The 24,957-nt window shown below is 30.0% G+C and overlaps 2 protein-coding genes across 5 annotated transcripts in view; one reads left to right on the top strand and one right to left on the bottom strand.

Moving 5' to 3' along the window:
• Positions 1-24,957, top strand: part of LOC113517105 (uncharacterized) — a 155,633-nt gene that overhangs the window by 46,865 nt on the left and 83,811 nt on the right. For both annotated transcript variants that reach the window (XM_026901670.3, XM_026901669.3), the window contains one exon: positions 20,036-20,096. The gene's annotated coding sequence lies outside the window, so the exon portion shown is untranslated. The remainder of the gene's footprint in view (positions 1-20,035; positions 20,097-24,957) is intronic.
• LOC116412767 (uncharacterized) lies at positions 74-7,736 on the bottom strand. 3 transcript variants are annotated; one of them, XM_031907825.2, is made up of 20 exons: positions 7,533-7,735; positions 7,341-7,401; positions 6,670-6,705; positions 6,511-6,567; positions 6,416-6,430; positions 6,238-6,306; positions 6,118-6,150; positions 5,967-6,020; positions 5,714-5,779; positions 5,541-5,588; positions 4,735-4,779; positions 4,103-4,285; positions 3,927-3,998; positions 2,892-2,999; positions 2,336-2,398; positions 1,650-1,688; positions 1,535-1,573; positions 1,367-1,438; positions 488-567; positions 74-176 (listed from the first exon to the last, which is right to left on the bottom strand). In XM_031907825.2, the coding sequence occupies exons 1-20, from the start codon at positions 7,581-7,583 to the stop codon at positions 105-107; spliced, it is 1,263 nt and encodes a 420-aa protein (XP_031763685.2). In that variant the 5' UTR covers positions 7,584-7,735; the 3' UTR covers positions 74-104. The 3 variants fall into 3 exon arrangements, with proteins under 3 accessions (XP_031763685.2, XP_052747642.1, XP_052747643.1); XM_052891682.1 differs by lacking the exon at positions 1,650-1,688 and having other exon boundaries at positions 7,533-7,736; XM_052891683.1 differs by lacking the exon at positions 6,238-6,306.

Here is a 24,957-nt window from a genome sequence, read left to right as displayed (position 1 = left end):
AATTAAATTAAATAATTTAAATTATTAGATATAAAATATAGATTTATAAGTAAAGTTTACAAATAATATATATTAGAGCTGTAGGCAATGTAATTTTTTCGTGTTTATTTATTGCTTTTTGTTTTATACGTTATTTTTGTAGGGATTCCTAAGATTCTTCTTGGATATTCTTCGTTCTGAAAAAAAAAAACCATGTTAATAAATATCTTAATTCCACAACCGAAATATTTACCTACGTTTAAAAAAATGTACTTTATATGCGAGTATTTTTTTAAATTTAATTTGTAAGCTATATCCGCGGTTTAGTCTATGTAATTTAGTATAATATATAGGTATCCTTATGATGTATCTGTGTAGATATGTACTAGATATAATTTATACGTAATTTATACATCTATACGTGGTCCTGAAAAAAGTCTAATATCTAAATATTCATTATACTGAATCATTTAAACTAATCTAAGTTTATATAATAAAATGAAAATACCTTATTATCTGGCCAAGCATGAGCTTTATCTCGAGGATTTTTTCCATTTGTTTCCTGGATGCTCATCGGAGTAGTAGACCCTAAATTAAAGAATTTCATATTAAATGCCATAAAATAATAAATAATGATTTTACTATTTTTAATTGTATTTGACAATAGTAACATTAAATCCGATTTATGTTTTTCATTACTGATATTACACATAAATACATTTCTAGAATATTAAAATGGATGACTCGAGGGCTATCGAGTATTGAAGTGGTTTTCGTCGATATCATTTATCGAATCAATAAATACGAGTAATATGGATGAAAACCATTCTCGTGTAATGTATTACTTGATGTGGCTCGCGTAGTTGTTATTAAGTAACACAGTATAATTACTGTTAAGTGTTAAATTACGAATATTGCTTTCTAATTATATGGCTAAATTGTTTTGCTAGTTCTTATTATCTGTTTATTGACTCAGATTACTTAACAAACAATTAGAGATTCCAGTACCTAATTGAAAATTTTGTTTTATGAAATAAAAGAGCTTTTTTCATTGATTCGAAATGAAAATGGAAAAAGGAAATATCAAATGTCTTTGTCAATTTTTATATCGATTTTATAAATTTTTATATTTATGAAACATAATAAGATTTCTTTTGTGATACGTGTATGCATTTAAACTCCTCGATTGATACTAGCAGATACATGAATGGGCTATCTAAAGGCTTTAGAGGCCGGCAACGCACAAGCAACTCCTCTCGTCTTGGGCGACGATAGCCGCTTTCCATCAGGTGGACTGTCTGCTCGTTTGCCTCCCTAATAAAAAAAAAACCTACACTATTATGGTGATATAATTGTTAACACCTCAAATGTATTATAAATCACTTACCACGTAGAAATTTTGCCATAATAATTTTTTCAAAATATTCTGTTAGGCTTTCTAGTCTCTCAGACTTGTTATCTGCATGATAATTAAGTTATATTATTGCATTTTAGATTTTTGTGGAATTATAATATTAAATTTCTAAAACTCTGTTATAATAGATTGTTTTCTTACCCATGTTTTGAGGTTTTAAACGTAATATTCTGCTTTCCACTGGAATATGTTTTATGATTTAACAAAGTTTATAGCATTTTTATCTAATTAGGTAGGCATTTATATTGAAACTTACATATTTTTTCCACTTCCTCATCCACCATACTTATTCCGACTGTAAATGATATTAAGTCGTATAATACTAAAATTTCTTTTTCTTAAAATTGTATGCTAGATATCTTAGTTAAAGAGTTATACAAGATAATGGAACAAGTTTATTATGTACCTAACAATTTAAAATCCATCATTAGTTTACATTTGCGCGGTTATTATCTATCTCCTTGCTTATTTTTGTCGTGAGCAATAAATAACAATTATGAGATCTATTTTTATCTTAATAATTTAGCTATTTAGACGTTTAACTATTTAAAAAAACTAAATAAAAATCTACATAATAAAGGGGATAAGACGTGTCATATGCTTACATGAAGCGAGAGGGGTGAAGGGTTATAAATGACCAAAATCGTCCTTAGATAAATAATGAATGGCCCCTAAGGTATATGTAGTGTAGCTTATATCTATAGGTGTACAACCGATAGACATTCCTACTTTTTGTGGGACGTGGGCGGGCCGGATTATAACCCTTTGCAGGCCGGGTCGTACTTTGTGTAATCGATGTACTTTGCCCATCGATGGGGTGAGTGGTCAGTAACTGTAGCTTATTGATGTTTGCAACACCATGATAGCCACACATAATTTGTCGACTTGTTAACGTGTATTTATACCTCTAATTACCTTTATAAATACAAATTATTAACTTACACATTTTCCGAAATTGATTTATCGCAAGAGATTGTTTATCCGGTTTTTGCTTTGTAGATATAACTGAAATGATACTAGTCATTATTGTGGATATAAATGAGCTAAATCGATATGTTATATGTAAAAATATACTAAGATTAATAGTGTGTGTGTGTTTTTTTTTGATGGGTGAAAATGGAATGGTAACCCCGCCTACGTTAACGGGATACGCTGGCAAAGTACCAGTGAAGGGTGATAGACGAGAATGAAAACAGGCCAGTTAGCCCATCATGATGAATTCATCAGGAATTAACCATGATAGTTTCCAGGAGAAACCGCGAGGAGGTCGACCTGGTTGAATATATTGCTAGCAATGGGATTTTCAGTCTCCATTACTAACAATCCCTTTTCCCCCTAGTGTATAAGTACACTCCGTATTATTTATTGGAAGCGCACTCGACCTGTGTAATTGAGAGATTCTGGCTTGAATCGTCAGATGAACCTGTTTGGTGGTAAAATTTTTAAGCTTAGTAAATTTTGTAAAATTTTATATTGTCAATAAAATGTAAGTTCTTACATTCTGGTGTTGTTTTTATAGTTTCTTTTTTCATACATTTAGTATGTAGCCGACAGGTATCCAAATCAGCTGGATTAGAGCATTCGTATTGCCAACGACATGTCGCATCTAAAATACATTAAATCATATTACATTATATACAATAGGATATCATAGCGTAGTATAGTTCAATTCATTTCTGAGAGTTCCTGCAATTTTTTCCGCCTATTATGTTAATTTCCAAAGTACTATAAATACATAATATTTGTAGATATGTATGTAAGTTTATGTAATTTATATAAATATAAAAACTTGCGACGGTATTAAATATTTTACTTTTAAAATTTCTAAATAGGTGTCTTTTTTATTATCACATTCAAAATTTTAATAGTTTAATCTTATTGAATTATTAACGCTTTAGTTTGTTGTACTCGTACTAGCACTTTTTGAAAAATAATTTATAATATATTAAATATTGATTGCTTTCGAAAATTGATAAATGATTTAGATGTTGTCACACTTTAACGCCTATGTAACTGAGCAGTTTGTAAAGAAAATTATATAGCTTTACGAATATAATCGCTGGATTTCGTCTTTTATATCAGAGGGCCTACCATGAAATGTTTTCCAAAATTTCGGAACCGAACGAAATACAAATTTCATGTTTAAAGATATTAAAAATATTAAAGTATCGTTCCTTTAGACTTTTACGGTAGGATTTATGACTTACAAAATTATAAGCTCCATTTACAGGTTCAATTTCGGTATGAACAAAAATACGTCCGTAAATTGAGTTCGAAAATTCGGAATTTGATTTCATGATAGTTTTGCAGACTGTTTAGATAATTTTCTATCTTTAGAATGAATTAAAAATCTTTCTATCTCATATATTTCCCTATTCTTTCTTTTTTAATTTGACAGCTTTATTTGTCTTAACCTACGCAGGTTAAGTCCAGAAATATGATTGTCTTTTATATCCATTTTTGCATACTTTTTATATAGCTCCTGTATCTTTAAAATATAATAAAATGAAATCCTTTTATCTCATATATTTACCTGCTTTTTTCTTTTTTAATTTGACAGCTTTATTTATCCTAACAGCGTGCTTCTTAATCTTATTTGCGCCATCTGTAATTGTAAATATTAAAATTTAATAAGCTCGTAGCGTTTCTCGTCCGTTCGCCCCGCTAAATAGCACTTGAAAAGAGAACAAAAAAATTGATTTGTCTCACCTTTAATATTTATTTTTTTCATAGAGTTGTTATTAGTTTTTTTAAGTGTTGTTTTTCTAGTAGTTGCAACTTTCATTGTATTTGCTATTTGCTCGTTATTTTTGACGTTCTCATTAAAATGTCTACGGTTCTTATTTATTATCAAATGTTTCTTCTTTGCTAGTTTTGTCGCTAGTTTAATGCCTGAAATAAAGGAATAAATGGACGGTAAATTGGAAGCGATGGTAGAGTATACAATCAGACTGATATAATGTAAAATTCCTTTTTAGCTGTAGGATAAGAGACGAACAGAGAACAATGCAAAATAATACATCAAGGAAATAAAGGAAATCTCTAAATAAAGGCAATAAAGTTGTTGTAATAATACTGGTCTTAATTAATGATAATGATGATTTCAGAAACTCTCCATTATAAGTAGTGGGATTTTAATAAGTTTTATGATGTCGTCACGATCATTCTTAAGGTGTTTTCCCTTTATTCGAAGTCGGTGCAGCATGTTGTTTGTATGATGTTGTATATTGATAATGAAGACTAGCAAAGTTATATTAATACTCATGTATAAATTATACATAAAAAGCGATATTGACTATTATATAAAAATATAATTTTAGAAACAACTACTTATATATTACCTCGTCGTTTAATTTCCTTGTAATTTTCAATAGTTTTTGTTACCACTGAAATGATGTATATATGTATAAATATGTATGATTAAGTATTTTATTGCTTATTTAAATGCATAAGTTTTAGTGTAATAAAATTCAAATTCGCTATTTTACATTAACTAAGCAGTAGGCATAATAATTAATAAAACTCTATAGGTTTACCAATAGAATATACTCATAATAATCTGTCAGGTATGACGAACGAACTGGAACTCCGAAATACAAGAGTTTCATCATAAATAAATTTATGTATCAAACCCTATCTTATTTTTTTTCTACTTAGAGCAAAACAAATTTATTCAATATTATTTAAGTATACTTAAGTACACTGTAAAAATTATATTGAATAAATTTATTGAATAAATTACTTAAGTAACGAATCATGTCTTTTATTATTTTTACTACACAAGATTTAGATTAGAACAAATACAATTTTTTATTAACATGATTTCTGTTTCTGCCAACCCTTATTATTCGTCGATACCTATTTATAAATGTGAAAGTGAGTTTACGAGTATTTGACCTCTTGGCGCCTTAACAGTTCGATCAATCGTCATGAACTTTGACTAGTTCGCAGTATTTGGTATGGAGAACTTTTAACTAGATTAATCAATATATTCCGGTCAAGCAGACAAAGTCACAGATGCAGCTAGTAAATCACTTTTTATCGGTTACGAAGTCGCGTGTAAAATTAGTATGTCATAGTTTTAAAGAATTTTATATTACATCTCAAAAAAAAAAAGCAATTTCATAGAAGATAATCAGCTACTCACATTTATAATGTGACGTTTTAGGTTTCTGATCCAAAATGATGTTTTGTCCTGGAATTATTAGTTAATTATAGGAACAATAATATTGATGCTGTCTAATGATTATAAATATTTTGTATTTTTAATAATAATCAAAATTTTATAATTATCAGTAAATTTTATGACACAATTCATACCTCTGTAACTTAAAGTTGTTTGTAGCATTTCATTTGTTACCCTGTTAGCATTTCTAATATTCGCCACTGAAATGTTGAATTAACATTGAATACGCACACGCAATAATGAAAAATAATATTACGAGTAAATGATTATGTATATTCGTGTACAAATTGAAATCTGAATTGGTAAATATATATAAAATGAAAATTGAATTCAAATAAAAATAAATACGTAAACTAAAAAGTAAATTTATAATAATACTCAGTATACCTTCTCCGCTGAGCGCTAATGCCTGAAGAGCGTCCAGACCGGTAATATCAAAATCTAAATATAAATATAATAAATCAATACTCGTGTAATGATCAGACAAAGTAAAATTATGTATGACTAATAATTGGTATGCTATTTTATCGGACTATACCTTGTAACTTTACTATACGGACATCAGTAAAAACTGTAAATAGAAAAATACTATTAGTCTCCATATAAATATAAATACAGTAATGAATTTCACTAATTTGGCGTATCTTTAAAAACTCACAGAAAGCTTCAAATAATTTATCAGCGAGCTCTTCAGGACTAGTTGCGGAACTAACTATACCTTTTCCTTCTGCAAAAAGTAATCATATGTACTTTGGTAAGCAATCAATATCATGAAGAGATACTTAATTAGATACCGAATATGTATTGAGTTAGCACATTATATGAAGTTCACTCACGTCCTGGTTTCTCAACTGAAATATAAATACGATCAATTAATTAATACAATTATATTATTTATTGTACACTATGTACTTGTTTTTATTAAGTGTACCTTTGTTGATTAGCTTCTCTGTAATTGGTAGCATTTCATAGGGAGTGAAGATGTCACCTGTAAGCAAAAGTCAATATTACTAGTTGAGTCATCGCTCAAATATTTTTTATAATTAAATTCGTCAATTCAATTATAAATAATAAGCACTGTGATACATACCAGCTATGAGCCCTCTTTGAGATGGTGTTTCTTCATCTGTAATTTGATATAGAAGTAAACTTTTATGCTATTAAAATAAAAAAAAGTAGACATACGATCATTATAATTGCATACATGAACATAATAAGTTGCTATTTATCATCCTCTTTAATATCTAATGTGAAGTTAGACATTGTGCTATCCTCTGTATCATAAATTGAGTGAACTAATATATTTCGATTATACTCCAATTTATTAAGCATTTGCGTATATAATTCAGCAATGCAAATTCAGTATTTATTTTTTTTCTCATCTATGTCCTTTATTTCATATGTAAATATGTGTAGAAATAGTTATTATTACTACGTACCCCTGTCGTGTTCTCCCTTCTCCTCACTTACTTCTATATTCTCTTTTTGTGCATTTTCTTTTTTATTTTTACTTTTGTCTAAAACTCCATCAATGACTTTATTGAAATTTGTTAATTAAAAAAAAAATTCTAGACCGATGTTTTGACGATCAAAATTACTCTCAATATTTTCATCAGATCCTAATATATTTTGTGGTTCCGAGTTGAATGTAGGAACTTTTTAACGTCACTCAATTTTTGTAAATTATTATCTAAACAAAAATAATACAGAACAATATTAATTAATTAGAGGATCGGTTGGAAATATGAACTTTATACTTACGTTTCGAATCTTTAGAAGAAACTGTTTTAGTCATCGATTCAAGGCGGGGTTCTGTTTGAGCCTACATTAGGGAATAATCATTATTAAAAAAAAATCCTTCTGTTCTCTACTTTTGAATACAATATTTTTAAAGAAACAAAAGAAAACAAAAAAAAATATTTTAAGAGGTATTAAAATAATCACATTACTCACATTATTAAATAGTATTATTAGTAAGAATAGACCGCTGATTCGTGTCGCCATTCTCTTTTGAACATGCCATAAATATATTTTGTACCTATATGGCAAACAAAATCACAATCATTCGAAGAAATAATTACAAACACTAATCAAAAGGCATGACCGTGTAATTTATAAACTTTTAGTTATACGTTTTGGGTATAGTTGCCAACGCGTAATTATACACTTGCCGTAACAATTTCTTTTTATTTCTTATAAGTAACTTAGCACTTACCTTCTTAATAACTGATTATATTGTTAACTTGTTAATCATTAATTAAATAATAGAAAATAATTATTACCAGAAACGACTTAAACTACTTTGTAATTATTATAGCTTGTATAATTATACTCGATGTTACAAATGATTTGTAAGTTCATGAATTATTAAATAAATTGTTTAGTGTTTTTTTTTTTTTTATATCATTTACGAGTATTAGTAGTTAGGTGCTTTTAATTAGCAACAAGTGGATTTATATACAAGTGGTGTATAGTATAATGAACATCTTATAAAAAAGCTAATATCCTATTGGCCTACTAATAGGACCTTGATAGTAACACATTTATTTCCGTTGGGACTTCATACTTTAGTTAGCCATAATAGCCCTATCTTGCTCGCTCACAACGAACATAGCCCTTTATTTGCGGTTTCCTCTGTCTGATAATTAAGGGATAGACGCAGCGTGAAACTGGGAAGCCTTTGTTACTGATCTTATTTAAGGCGAGCAATTCTGGTACACCAATGTTGTTTCAGATTAATTAAATTATGAAGACGTTTGCGTTTAATTTCGCGCATATTTTATACAGGGGACGTCCCATTGTACAATATCCATTGTCAAACTGAGGATGAAATTGAAACATAATATTGAAGTTGGTGAAAAAGAGAAATTTGTTGCCATGCAAATAAGTCGCGTTCACGTTTATTACTGGAATTAGATTATAGAGCGATAGTGATTGGTCGTGCGAAGCCATGCAGCCTGTTGAGTGAGCTGGTTGAGGTGCATGGCTAGTGAAAGGTTGCAGCGCGATGACCCGCGATAGATATGCGTCTGCGCCGACGCTGGCCCGGTAGCAAACGTTTGTTCCATTGTTGAGTTGCCAGTTTCGCCACTTAGTAAGACTCTCACCAGAGAAAAGATGTTAACACCCCACAAATTACTAACGAGTTTCGTAAAGAGCACATTGTACGTTTGATCTAGATTCCTTTGTTGCACCGTTGCGTTTTTCGACTTAGGTATGGATTATCAGGAGCGATCTCCATTGTGTTTACACTTGTATTAAGTATACTTAGGTACTTACAGTGATTAATTAAATAAATATATTTAACGTCGATAACTTTAATATTTTTTGTTGATCAAGAGAACAAAAAAAAAAGAGAGAAAATATAAAATAACTAATATTTTATACTCTAATCATCTGCAGTATATTTCATACTAGTTTTTACTTTGATGTACATATATCAGTGAGGTGGCAAACAAGCATGCAGCACATCTGACTGTAAGTTACCGTAACCTATTAACGCTCGTGATTTCGTGTGCGTCTACGTATCTCATGTTAATTTACTAAAAATTAGTCTATGATTTTTTTTTTATTCCAACTACTACGCGCACATGGAATTTTATGATGATTGACTGAGCCGTTAAGGCCTCATGTGGTAACAAACATATTTTCACATTTAGTACAAACAGTACACGCGATATACTTACAGATGCAAATATACATTGTACACGTAAAAAATAAACGAGAATATCCCGCTTACTATGTATCCAACCAAATCGGAAGGCTAACTAGGGTCAGCTTGGTCGGGTCCATCTTGCTCGCCTGCGACGTGCTCTGATTTTGTATTTCATATCCTGCACTCTACGCTAATGGAATCTGCTTTCCTAAATTTAATTTTAAATGTATCGTAAAGAATAGAATGTCTTTATTGTAAATTATTTATAGGTTGTTTTAATCTTTTTATTGTCTATCTACAATTGTAATAAAGAGATATAATAATTTTAAATTTTAAAATTCTTGTAGGTAACATTTTAATAGGTATGTATTATTAATATGTGCATACATTCTAAAATAAAACTTTTTGGTTAACGCAAATATACCTAGCTACTGGTAAAAACTACGTAGTTGACAAGAATGGCTGATTGTTGATATTAAATTGCGGTGAACCCATAATTTCCTATTGATTGAATGATGTTTTAATTTTAATGTACCTGTGTACAACAAATAATTGCACGAAAACTGTCACAACGGATTCAAACAATTTATATTTTATAAATAAAAAGCCATATATAGACATCAAATACAACGCTATGTATAACTATAAAAAAAATCCATTCAATCTATTGTAGTGAATTGTACTGAACTATTATTTTTGTAAGAATACAACTTGAGTTTTTACAAAATTGTTATAAGGTTCACAAATAGCAAAAACATTGCATAATATGAATATTTTTTCTAGTAGGATATTAAAATCCTATGCGGCAGAAAGCGGCAAAGCATTTCAATATTATATGTTCGATGAATGTAGGCATGTCAAGTGTAAGGTTCATCACATTCAGCAAATGTCTCTGACTATGCTACTAAAATTATAGTCGTGAGTATATTTATTTTATTTTTTATATACGTGGTTCAAGAAGATAACATATATATAGTGCATACTAAGTTTACTATAAATTAAATAAGTGAATGAAGATCGAATCCAGCCGGATATCCTAGAGCGGTGCAGGGCCCACCCACGTCACATAATTTTACGGCAGCCGATAGGGATCCGACGCGCCGTCTAGACACGACGGACGCTGTAGACTTGTTCTACAACTACTTCACTAGGCACCAACTATGCAGGAGTCCTAACTAAACCGATCTAGCGACAGGTCCGACTGAAAGATGCAGATTGTAATGCTACTAAGGTGTGATTTTAGGAAACGTCGTGAGCTGAGTGCAGTGGGCTGAGGAATAGCCGCGGGATTCTGAGTGCTCCTTAAATGTATCTTATCAGATGTACATCTAATAATATTATTGACATTAGACTTTTAATAGTTTGAAATTTTGTTTTATAAAAAGTCTATTCCAATCATAACAAAAGTTGTATGGAATCAATACAGGAGTAAACTCTGTTGACTTCCAAAAGATAATCGAAACCAATCCGAAATATAAGAAGCTATTGCGTAACAACAATAAATCAATTCGATTGGAATGGAGAACCTTCTCTTTTTGATGTTATTTGGAAACACCGTTTGATTATTATAACTGTTTAAATATTCAGTAATGTCGTTTAAATATTGAGTAATACGTTTAATAATTGTGGAAATTCATATTATAAGATCTTTTATAGTATCAAACTGCATAACCTTGAACCCAATGAAGTAATCTGTATTTGCGGTTCTAACGATTTGTCACCACTTCTCATAGCTAAACGGATTCATTAGTGCCTTTTAGTTTTTTCGCACTGACCTTGTATGATTAGTGGTATTCAAATCTAATATATTTACAGAGTACTTACGGTAGACAGCAAATATTGACTCAAAAATTTTCAATACTATGAGACCAAGATCACTTTACTCTGGTAATATTATTTTCATCGCATAAGTACAGTTCATACTAAAAATAAAAAACGATAAACAAATACAGGTTTATTATACTCTTGGATACTATTGAATTGGATACTATATTGAATATGTAACTTGAAATATATGCAGTAGCTTAAATATTCAACATATAAGTATAGGATTTTTAAAACAAATCGATTTTGGTGCTGGCCTTACCTTTAGAAGGTACATTGTTTTTTTAGCGAAACAAGAGTCCATTATTTAAATGTGAACACTTCCTTTCACTTCTACAATATACTTACATGCATCAATTTGTGTAATCTCAGACCATTTACCACAAAAACAATGAACCATTACATACGCCTTCACTTACGACTTACACAAGGAACGTTCTTACTTCTTTAGTCCTCGGTGAAGTAACGTGTTAAGTTCACAGCACGTATAAAAAAAACTATTTTAAATTTAAAAAATCACGGTATTTTTATTCTATTTTACTGTTTCTATCTTTCCATTTTCAAACGTGCGTATCTAATATGATTTTTTTTAATTCAGAAAATCAAAATATGTTTACCAGAAGTTGCACACTTGGAATACCTTATTAATTGTTATTCTTGTTCTATATTTGAACAAAAATTTTAATAATAAAATTCATATATTGAAAAAATTTAACTAAAGACTGAAATAAAATTTACTAACCATGTAATTTTTTTTTTATATTAAAGCTAAAGAAGTATTACTAGACTGACCGATTGACATATCAATAATGTATTCAGGTACTTGCGCTTTAGTCTATTTTTGATAAGTAGAAATGAAGAAATCCTCAAGAAATCCTGTAGTTTGTTGAAAGAATCATAGTAACTTACAGAGTTCTATTCGCATATAATGCAGAAAATATAAAATTGTATGCCTACTCATATATTTATAAGCATTTACTAAAATTTTTGTGTATCGCCATAAATTATCTTCATTTTCAATTATATGCTTTATTTAAATTTAACAAAATATGATAAATATTGTTTTTTTTTTTTTGTATATATCAAATATAGGTTTCAATGTATAAGTGATAACAAAGTAGACGAGTGTACTTCTATTTGCCTTATCTATTTCAAGAATATTCCTTTGAGACAACTGCTTTGTTCGTAACTACGTTACTTTTCTTTTAAGTATACGTATTTATTTTTATACTACTATACATTATTTGCTTAAACGTGACATTTAATATAAAGAATAGCATGTACGTGACGTACATACCTGCTATGAAAAGAAAGTTTTTTTATTTACTTAAAGAAAACATCGAAATAATTTTTATTTACTTTTGAGCGTCTTTAGTCTGTTGTATGTCTTCTATAAACTACAGTTATACGGAAGTTTCCGTGTTATTTTATTAGTCTATTTCTATACCAAGTTCTCAAAGATAAACAGATTATGCTAAAAACCTTTATATTTACACATATCTCCTATTTCAGCAATTTTATAACTTTTACATACATGCCATTTCTAAGAGCGTTCATAACTTATGCCTACTGGAGTGTGGTAACATCACAATTATCAGTTAATTTACAATATTTTTGACTGAAAACTGAAACAAATTAACGTTTCAGTTAGTCATAGACTATATTGTACAGAAATTTACCATGATAAACATTAGTCCTGTTTTATTTGCTTTGGAATTTTTTAAATGCATCCAAATTTTCAATGACAACTTATTGCATGATTAATGTTTTAGTCCGCTAGCAGAGCACTGTTTAAGTAATCTATCAGAAACATTGAAAAATGTTATTTTGAAAAAATAACAGGTAATTGTAACATTGTGATACTTTGTTGTGACGCGCTCATAAGACACTTGATAGATAACATTGTATTGGATCCTTAATTGGATCACAATAAATTAGTTAAGATTTACACTGGTACTGGTAACCTTCCATTTTCGCGCTGTTGACGTATCTGTATCGTCATAAGATAATCGCTTAGTCTGTTCCATCCTTTGCCCACTTACAATCAGGAATATTTTTATAGTGTAAAAAGTAAGTCAAGTTCACAACAATTGACGTTCAATGTCAGAGTAAAGCGGTGCGGGCTCCTCGCGGCGGCGTCCGGCCGTCCGCAGTGAGAGCAGGCGGGCGGCACTTTCCCAGGGTATTCCTGACAGCTGCGTCCGGGACTATGACGTCATTTTGCATACGCTACGCATATAGAGGATTTACTGCACCAACTTTTTCACAAGAGAAAGTGATTAATTTTATATCTAAAATTATTATATAACTGGATATAACAAACGAGCAAGCGATGCCTGTTTGTTTTTTAAACAAAAATTTTTGTGTCAACGAAACGAAATTGTTAAAAAAATATAAGTAAGAATAAATTTAATTTTTTTTTACATTTTGAAATTTGTATATATAATAATATACCATAGAATATACCAATGAAAGAATAATATGACGTTAAGAGGTCAGCTTCCTCTTCGTCGCTCGCATAGAGGTTCACATACGGAGGTAAAACGTAGTGAAAATGGACAAAGTTTTTTTTTTATTATCAGAGACACAAATGTGCAGACAGTTTACCTGATGGAAAGCGGCTACCGTCGTCATAAACACCTGCAACACGAGAGGAGTTGTTTGTGCATTGCTGGGCTTTTAAATGTTTGTAGGCACGTTTTTTTATATTCCCCATATTGTAAAGGGAAAATCGAAGATAATCTAGATGTACGAGGTAGAGATGAACGGGATGCACAGACAGTAGTACTATGCCATGCACCCAAGAAAAAATATATTTTTTTTAATATGTTAATTTTTTTTACAATGTGTATATACATGCACAACAGGAATTTTATGAATTTACTGTTTGTCGCCGCTGTGACGCAATGCGCCGTACACTCCCTGAAAGACTTTCAGATGAAATCGAAACAATTATTGGAAACGACAAACACAGGTATAGAACATCGTGTAATTTTTTATTTACATGTTTTTTATACTGTAATTATTCAACGTGTAGGTTCCGGCATAGAATAGGCCATCCCTTCCATTCCTGTGGGTGTCGTAAGAGTCAACAAAGGGAACTTATGGTCGAGGGATGGGTTGCGAACTAACTGCGTTTGTCAACCCGCCTGGCAAGCGTAGCAACTACTGGCAAAACTCCCCTAATGGGGAAGGCTTATGTTCAGCAATGGACAGTTAACGGCTGAAATAATAATAATATACTGTAAAGACTAGTTTTAAACTACACGTCCAATATCCATAATACATTATGTTGATTGAAGATGCAAATTTTAGAAATCTAGTGTTAATAGCTAAGTAAGTATATCGTTATGTCACATGATGAATTAGACATTTTTTATTTTTTACCAATCGTTCACTGTCTCACTTTCATAAAAGTGAAAGATGTTTCCATAATATATTAATTTATTTCGTACGATCGATTTATATAGTTCTACGAAAGTAATATTCGATTAAATGAAATCTTTATCGTCATCATCAATTATAATTTCCGCTGTTTATTATTCACTGTTGAACATATTTTTATTAGGTACAGGTATGACGTAAAATGAATGCATATAATATAATGAATATTAAAGATTATGTCCCACAAAAATAATTGACTTCAATTGTGGCTGTTTTTTTTATTCAAATATTAAACAACTGAACAGATTTTCATTAAAATTTCTTTGGACCCAATCTGTAAATATATTTTTTCAAATCAGAAAAAAAATATTTTCCATATTGGTGTGCAACTGACGAATTTATGAGGTAACAAATATAAAAAAAATATATAACCGGATTGAGAACTTCCTTCTTTTTAAAGTCGGTTGAAAATTAAATACTACACATTTATGTTGCGTTTAATCGCTTGACAACAGTTGGGATAGTGTAGCTGTTTATTTTTTATTTTTATTATAGTCCAGTCAAAGCTTTAAACTAAAGAAAAATATTGAATTTAGGCAAAATGTTTGCCATATCAATTGGGTATCAAATAGTTTTCAATATAATAATTTTAAAACATGATTTTCCTTAATTGATTTGAGAATGTTTATATTTAGATTACACCAATACTTTAATCGCTAATATACAAGAATAGGTCTTATTAAAGACGTAGTAAAACTTATTAGGCTAAGTAATTGACAGACAATGTCAGACAATAATGACTGCTTTTATATTATTTTACACCCTTATTAGTCATTATTATTAGATCATTATTAGTCAATGACACAGACACTGGTGCCATAAGGTACGATTTTAAATCGTCATCGTTTATTCAAAATATCACAGTTTTAATAATTAAAGATCGTGTCCCACACAAAAAAAAAACAGACTTCAATTATGACAAAATTTGTTATTTTGGTTTATATATGAAACTACTAAACCGATTTTGATAAAATTTCTATGAGATCAATCTCTAAGTTACCTTTAAAAAAAAAGATATTTCCAAAACGGTTTAGAACTGATGGACATAAGAGGTAACAAACGTAAAAAAGAAACCGAATTGAGAACCACCTTCTTTCTAAAATCGTTTGAAAATAGAAGCTTTTTATTAGTTTGTTTTGCTAGTCTCAAACATGACCTACGAAACTAAGAGTAGTAAGCTATGATCTTGCATCTTTAGCTATATGAGAAAGCTTCAAGTGACTCAATGAATAATGAAAAGTAAAATGTGCTCGAAGTTTCTCTTGCGTGATAAAATTTTAAACGAGTATTCAATCCATTAACGAACTAAATTGTTTTAAATTTATTATATACCATTAAGCTATTTTCGTATTATTTCTAAAACTCGTACACATACTTGTCAAACAGAGCATTTGGGTAGGTATGTCTCAATTGATATATTGAAAGAAATATATTTTTAAACAATTTTTTTAGAAATCGCTACAAACAGTTGCTTTCAATTAATAAGAGAAACATCAGAATAATAGATCATTTAGAAATAAAAATAACTTGCATAACTTCGGTATATAGAAATTTTAAAGCAATTATAATTTTATGCAAGAGTTTCGATATAAAACTAAACATGCTATTTTAATTTTGCAAACGGTACGCTGTCATAAAAAAATTAAGAGTATTAAAAATTTAAAAGATATTGTAGCTCGACATTGTTTCGGGCATTCATATTAAAGTTGAATAGCTCTCAACCAGTTCCTCTCTTCACACCGGATTCTGACAAAGCGGGATTACAATCAGCCTCAGTCAAGGAGGCTCGAAGCCCCAAGAGACTGAAGTTGCGATCGTAACACCCCAAAGAATTATGAATAGGTATATATATCCATAAAGTAAAATATTTTAAGCTGTCAATATAACAGAAGTAATGCTTTTAGCTTCTGTGTAAGTAGACAGAAATTGTTAAATATAAATTAATTCAATTTAAGACTTTCCACTATTCTGTAATAGATATGTACTTAATTTGTGTTGCAAAAAAGTTAAAATTTATTTCAACTATAGGTACAGTTAGTAACAAATAGAGTACCTACTAGTCTAGATTTTTTATATGAATGATAATGGAATGATAACCCCGCCTGCGCTAACGGTGTACGCTGGCGGGGCACCAGTGAGGGATGATAGGCGAGAATGAAACAGGCCAGTTAGTTCATCGTGACGAATTCAATAATAACCTACTAGTCTAGTTAACATCAATAATTTATATTAATGAGACATATGAATAGGATAAGTCTCATTAGAAACTATAAGTGATATACATACGTATAGGTCACTGTAAATCATTCATCATGGACTGTATTAACATTTATTTTTTATAAGTTTATTTAATTTGAACTGTTTTTGTTTCTTTTTGTCAATACTTATTTCCTTAAGATTATAATGTGTTTCAATTTGTATTATTTGTCAAATTTTCTCTCTATCATCTGCTAGTTCGTATGCTTATTTGCCACATCCACGTTGTATGAAAAATATTATTTTGTTATATGTTTAGTTTAAGTTACTACGTATATTTACGTAAGGAATACGAGAAGAATATGATGTTTATAAATGGTTATGTTTATACTCGTATGTAATATGGTCATTTTACGTATGCATAAGAACGCCCGGGCTTTCAACAAACCTCACCACGCGACACCTGCTTTTATAAAATATTTCTTCTCGTTCGTTTACCTATTTCCACCATGACACACTTCTCGCTATATAAATTCTATTTTTGCATTAGTATTCGACGTTCACCCCACCCATGAATGTATTCATATCTGTCTTTTGCTTTTTGTGCTGTTATTTGGAAACACAAAAATAGTATTAGAGATAGTTTTCATTTATATGAAAATATTTAATACTCGTACTATTTTTGCAATATTTATAACGTGCATGGTTTTCAATTTAGTTTAATGTTAAGAAAATGTATTACAATCTTATGTTAGCGTTAGGTACTATCTAATTTTACTGAATTATATAGTAAATGAATATCTACGTAATCGACATCGTAGATAATTATTTATTATTGTTTATTGTAGCCTTTATTCAGATCAACTTAGCCTAATAAACACTGCTTTAAAACAAACATAAAATTTTAAAAAACCTAAAAAACAAAATAACTTATTTTACTAATTGTTTCTTGTTTATTTTCTGTAGATTTTTTCCAATCGGCAAAGGCCTCCTCAAACTATTTCTATTCTCGTCTGTCTAAAGCCACTCTGTCCCACGTTACTGTAGTCTCTTCCCTGATATAATCATCCAATCTTGTGTGGTGTCCACCTCTTTTCCTTTTGCATTCTCTGGGATACCACCTTGTCACTTTCTTACTCCGTAATTAATAAATTTTTTAATTAATTATCATTTTATAAAAAAGTAAAAAGAAATACTATTTATTATTAAGAGAAATATATTAGTTATCCAGTAAGAAAACGTTAAATAGTAAAAAAAATATTTATTCTTTACTTACACTTATTTACATAATGATTATTTATATAATGATTATTAAACTGCATGACCCAAAGTGTGCACTTGGTACCAGTAGTAATTTTTGTATATTAAGTAATTAGAAATAAATATACCTATGTAAATTCAATAGATAGTATTTGCATGCCATTTGATCTGGCGAAGCATTATGGACATCTTGTAAACTTGACAAATGCAACATCTTATTTACGATATTTCTGGCAAATAAATTTCATTTAAATAGAAAATTAGTTAATAATCTTTTATATAACAAAAACCTATACCCAGGATGGTGATCAATTATATATTTACGTGTAAGTTGTTACCAAATGCTGTTACTCGGTTCACGGTGGCACAGATGAAACTTCAGTTAGGAGACTCAATCGATACACCGAGTGCACAGCGTGCACACTTAATTGCTAAATTTTGCCAACGATCTAACGCCGAAGTTAGGTTTACATTGACGTAAAGGCGTTTAATGACGATGTTACCAGTTCATTAAGTCGGCAGAGTGAGGCATTTTGTTATCAACACGTCTCTGAAATGCTAATTTGTTCCTGTACACTCAATATCAAGCTGTGTCAGTGAGCCGCTTTTTCCCGCCACGCCTCGCATGCGAAGGGTAAACACCATCGCTTGTTTATGTTGATCCTCTAAAATTGGCCCTTTTCGAAGGCCTGCTATTGTGAAAAGCAAAGCATTGGTGCAAGGCCGAAATGGGTCACTGTTTACCATAAAAATTTTTACAGCCTACTACTAAAAAGAGTTTCTTTATTCATTCCTTCTCTACGCCTCTACGATTTCCCCGCAAACGCTTATTGTCCAATTTGATTTTATGCAAATTGTAAGGATTTAATATTAAACCTCTCCTATTACATTTTGTATACAAATATAATGGTTGTATTAGACATTTATAACTATTGTTTATTAATATACCTCATTACAGTACTACAAGTAGTAAACGTTTGTTTGTACTGACAATTCAATTTATACAAAATTTAAAACCGCCTAAATTACTTTTGATCGGTTAAAATTATGATAAATATACATTTTATTATACACTATTTTTTTTTAACAAAGACATGTACACAATTAAGTTATAATCATAATGTTAAATAAGGGGCCTCGAAATTAGGATTTAGGCAATTACACGTATAAATACAGTTAAAAACAAAAGTAATGATATATTATTTAGTTACTTAAATTTGTTGTAAATAATCAGCTATAATATTCTATAATAATAATTACCAGTTCTTATCTGTTTTATTCGTCTGAATGGGATAAAAAGTGGCCAACTCTTCTCCTTCATGATAATTGCTTAAGCCAATACGGTGTCAAGAGGTGACAAACAAATTCACTTTTACATTAATAATATTAGAAAGGAAGTAAGGTTTTCATTCAACAGTATAAATAAAACAATTTGCTTATTTTATATAAAAACTTCAACTTCTTAGAAATTCAATTAAAAATTATACAGTCATTTCATTGAACGCTTGATAACGATTCCTCAGCTTTAAGCCGACATCTCTGGCGACTATAAACTGCTACAAATACGTATAAAATTTAAACTGGGACGGCACCCTCGTCAAATTATAAAGGGAGATTAACCCTAAACACTTGCCGCCGCTTTACACTTTATTACTTTTAGTTTGCTTTTATGTGGACAATAAATAGCGGCATCCAATGTTTTAACGCGACGATGTAGTGTTGAGAAATAAACTTTTCAAAGATATTGAATAGTCGTTTAGATAACAACATAATTTTTCCAATAAAAATTCGTTACTGCGCCTGTCCAAATCCCCCGCGAGATATAACCTCTCCCATGAGGATGTCACCATAATCTCTAAGCTTGGCAGGAGATCACAGCGTTAGATATATCGCTTCTGTACATTTTATATTTCCAAGACATTAAATCGTTAATTCAACAATAATAAAATCATTTAAATATTTATTAGACAACAATTTAATATTAATATAGCCGTACATCTCAATTGCAAAGGGTCCAATTGCTGTTTTACTGATATTCGAGTGATAACATTGACATTTGAATTTATTTTGGTTTCAGGCAAGCCTATTACAGCATCGTAGCTACTTGTAGACTGAAGACAAGAAAACAGCAGTAGCAGGTATAATTTAATTTATTGCACTTATAATACAATGATAGCTTTTTATGAGTTATAAAATAATCCGGCGGCTAGCGCTCGGCGTACAGTAGCTTAGATAGATTATGAGATTTCTATTTTCGTATTTTATAGGTACGTAATAACTACTAGAGGATAACTTCGCTTGATTCGCACAAGTCCGTTGTACAAGGGCTGCTTATCAACTTTTGTTACTTCTCCTCCCCTGCCTATTTCAGCGCGTCTATAAATTTTATCACTTGATTTTTAACTTGTCACTGCGATTTTTGCTTTCCAACGCAAGATACGTTTTAAGACAGTATGAATTGATTTCGTTTCTCTTGAGAATATGCTCATACTCTATTTGTTTTAGAAATATTTACTAGTTAACTGTAGACAAGTTGAAAAAAAAATTTAGTTGAAATTTGCCCAAGTATATGTACATTCGGTCACTTATTCAATCTAAGACTTGCCAACACTGCGTCTAGCACTCAGTTCACAATTACCGTTCAATATATTTGGAGTCAGTGTTATCATCATCATATTAGTCGTTAACTGTCTACAACTGAACATAGGCCTTTCTTTTGGCAGGTTTTGCCAGTAGTTGCCACACTTGGTACTTGGCAACCGCAATTACGCTTTGGTAATGTTTTAAAAAGCACACCGCTGCCCATCTCGAATATTAAATTCTCTTAGTCGCCTCTTATTTATGTTTATTACTTATAAATACATAATACAAATTTAATTAAGTTTATGTAAATAATACGAATTAGTTTATTTAGTATTTGGCACCAACACTATTGACGCCTCACTCAAACCAATATTAAAAATGTTTAAATACTTAAAATAATAGTAAAAATATTTGGCATACAATATTTTTTTTACCAACTTACTTACTTAACTTACTTTTTTTGCCTATAGAATACAAATTATTTTGTTTAATGCCGTTTAAAAATCAATTAAATCTTTAAGATATTTGATTGAGAAAGCGTGTTTCAAATCCTTTATCGATATTTTTATTTTATGCGGGAAACCTAATTTTACTCAACTGACCGTAAAATTACTAATAAACTTTAAACAGATTTTATTTTAGATTCATTAAGCATTACTTGCTCTATCTTGCTGAGTGGAAGTATAAGATAAACACATAGTTGTAAAATCATGTGAATCTTTATTTTAATATACATAGGCTTTAGTTTATTTATACCATTCCCTATCCTATCAAACAGTATTAACAGGCTTTCATTACAGGTCACTTGTATCTAGGTCATACCATACTGCAGTCTCAGTTTACCAGTCTATTGTTGAATCAATATGTTAACAATGCCTATTGAATTCATACGTGCATACACAACCATATTTCATGAGTTCCTCTATTTGCATATGTACCTGGTATTTTGTTGCAATTGTACTTGTTAATTATGAAACTAAATAATTATAGTTTTCATCTAGGAAGATCCGTCAAAAATTTAACGGATATTTCTGTATATCGTTCATCATTTTACGTGCAGCTCACTAAGAGACTGCTGACTTATCTACTTCTTTTTGTTCTATTTTACTCTTCACTAATCTTTTAAACAGTATGCAGTACTCGCACCTATTAATAAGTCTAGGTCTTCCTCATAACTACATCTTTCTACTTTCACTATTATATTAGAAAACTTTTACAACCATAATCATCATCCAAGATGACATGACCCGTAATCAAAATATGTTACGATAATAATGGATTATTAGATATATTTCTGAAGTGATAAATAAACGTAGAAAAGAGAAATGAAGATATAATATGGGAGCACTCGCAACAATTATTTGTTTAAATATTGACCATCTAAGATGGAATATTAAGTATATTTTCAGATGAAGAGCAATGATGGAACAATTATGGTTAAGACTATTATATACATATAATTTTAAGCTATAATCATATTGATCGCATTAAAAATTATGGGCATTTGTAAACTTGAACGAGAATATTATTTCTGTTTACACTGCACATATTATTACAACAATAACTTCTTATATAATTCACGAGTTGATTCCGAAGGGTATTTGAATATAAAGTACAATTTTACTTTTATCGCGTTTTGATAAGTTATCTTAGATCGGTGGTAAAGTTCAAAGCGTGAATGTAGATGAATTATATCTACCAATTTAGAGCGAACAATGCGTGCATTGTTTCGTGGTGCGATTTATTTGCAGGTCACTTTCACTAAGAAACGAAAGTGTCTTTAGAGCGGACAATTCGAAAACAACGCGATCCAACCGAAGCTTTTGCTATAGCATTTTAAACGAACTTTTTGCATTTTACTATTTTTTGCTAACAAAATAATGATCATAAATAATTCTACTGATATTGTAACCTTGTTATAATGTGGTAGAACATTAATATGTATAGTTGCATTTCTAACAGGCGTACTACCAGAATATAACCGCAACTTACCTGTGATCCCACGTTAGTATTAATTGATACATTTCATATTCCGGTACGCGTAATGGAAGTCTCGCCTTGCCAGCCCTACTGTTCTACCCCAAGTAGGGGGCTCTTCGTGGAAATTCTTCGTTTATTATTCACAGTGAATTACTCGAGTTCTACATTTTTTGCCCCAAAGGAGCTCTCATGTCCTTTTATTTATTCAACACGACTCCTTATTTAAGGTATCTAATAATTCCTGCACATTCATACCTTAAACGATGGTGATATATAGTTATAGATGTATTATTGCTATAATTAAACATTTGTTTATGGATAAGGAAGAAAGAATTAATGTTTTTGTTAAATAACTCACTGTGGGTTACAAAGTTACTTCATTTTATTAAGTACCTAATATTTATGTACATGAAAGAACTTAAGTAGATATATTAACATTTTCTATAGCCCTACTAATGTTCTACGAATGTTATTTATTACTTAGAAATACACTTCAGTGAATTTATGTGGTTAGATTCCCCCATATCTTACTATCATTAATTAGAATAAGATTCCATTCTGTGTTAATTCTACTAAAAGGTATCTGTATCTGAAGTGTCATGAGAATTGTTGGAAATTTTCCAAGTCCACATTCTGTTAAATTTTTAATAGTTTTCAACTGATTGCAAAAAAAGGTCTTTCATGTTTGTCATTAAGGTTTTTTGTGTATGTTACGCAATCTATTCTCTGATTCTGCACTAATTTTCGTGATATTTTTATAATCTTTTATGAATGTAACAATGTATACACCCTATTGTATCTATTTCAAATTATTTTACTACTGAAATTTAAAATTTTATTCAATTGCAAGTTATTATATTTTAAACCTTCATATTTTCACACATATAAAAATTGCCTAAACATTGTAATTGTTACCTACCTACCATATATATTCTAGTTATTTAAAAATAATACGAGTCTTAAATACTCACCCCAATAAAATTATCCATAATTTAGTTATATTAAACAGAACAGTCTTATTCAATTACGACTTTATCATCTTTGAAAACAAAGATGATAAAATCTGTTTTAGAAAAAATAAAAGTATTAGCAAGAATGGAATATCTTGTTTCAGGAGGGAAAGTGTTTCGTTGATATTACGTAGTAAATATAACTTATTATTTTTTAAAGGTCTTTGAATATGTTTTATTATAATTATACTAACCCGTGTATTGGTTTGGACATGTACGACATTAAAAAGTGCATCTTTAATATGTAAACAATAGATTCTTATAGTGCCTATGATACTTAAGTATAATGATATTATCTATCTACAGAGATATATTTTCCACAAAGGCAATCCGTCTACAGGTGTATTGCGAAATGCATTCAAGTACCGGTATCTAGCTTATTACATACGGTTTTGTATTTTGTGTGCGATGCTGCATCCGGCCAAGCGCCGCGTCTGTGGCTGGATTCTCGTAAAAAATAAAGCGTTCAAATATCTTTAAAGTCGAGGAGTCTTTTGTTCATTATCGATTGGCAAATCAATTGATAAGTAATTAACTCCCTGTTTTTAGGACTTCACCTATTTTTAGGACGATGATTTCTTTTAGACTCGGAATAATATTGGTATTTAAATTTTAACCGGCGTACATGCATGGAAAATTATGGAAAAATAGATAGATTTTTATTATGAGACAATACGATCATAATTGTCCTTTACTTTTTAATGAATTGTTTGTGTGTAAACTAAAAACAGTAAATAAAAATGTTATTTTAATTTTTAATTATTTAGGTACCACTTGATCGACATTAAACGCACAGTTACATAGACTATAATGTAACATTTTGTGTATAATTTAATAATTCAGTCATTCATTCATTCAATCATTAATTCAGTCGATCATACATTATTCATTCGATCATTCCCCGCCCGGTCGAATACCCCGAGGCTATGGTGTACAGTGTAAAACTATGTTGACTAACAGTCAATAACATTTTCGTAATAAATTCATATGTACCTTTATAAGTAAGCAATTTAAGATCATGTTTTACAAAAATAATCAACTTCACTTGTGGCAAAACTAGTTTTTTTTATTTAAAAACTAAACTTCTGAACCGATTTTGATAAAATTTCTGTGAGACCAGTTTTTATTTATAATTTAATATACTTTTTTAATGTAATATAATTTTCTAAATTTATATAATAAACGGTATAAAAAAATACAATCGGATAAAGAACCTCTTTTTTTTTAATTAGGTTGAACACACTTTTACTACTTCCAAAGATTTTTAGACTTGTTTAACAATAACTAATCTTCATATAATATTATTGAAAACCTACAAGCAAGACCTACAGGTTTAAGTAACTATATCTGCGAAGGCTAATTTTTCATTGTACATATTATTATTTTATAAAATTGATTATTACAAAACTTACAGTTGTCGTTTACC

The sequence above is a fragment of the Galleria mellonella genome, unplaced genomic scaffold, assembly GCF_026898425.1.
Source record: "Galleria mellonella isolate WM207_F2 unplaced genomic scaffold, CSIRO_AGI_GalMel_v1 utg143, whole genome shotgun sequence".
NCBI classification, from domain to species: domain Eukaryota; kingdom Metazoa; phylum Arthropoda; class Insecta; order Lepidoptera; family Pyralidae; genus Galleria; species Galleria mellonella.
This window is presented reverse-complemented; position numbering and strand designations above follow the sequence as displayed.

Coding starts and splice junctions, on each gene's coding strand:
- LOC116412767 (XM_031907825.2), bottom strand. CDS start 7,583: ATGGCGACACGAATCAGCGGTCTATTCTTACTAATAATACTATTTAAT. Junction 6,568..6,669: donor TCAAAGAGGGCTCATAGCTG/GTATGTATCACA, acceptor TTTTGCTTACAG/GTGACATCTTCACTCCCTAT. Junction 177..487: donor ATGCTTGGCCAGATAATAAG/GTATTTTCATTT, acceptor TTTTTTTTTCAG/AACGAAGAATATCCAAGAAG.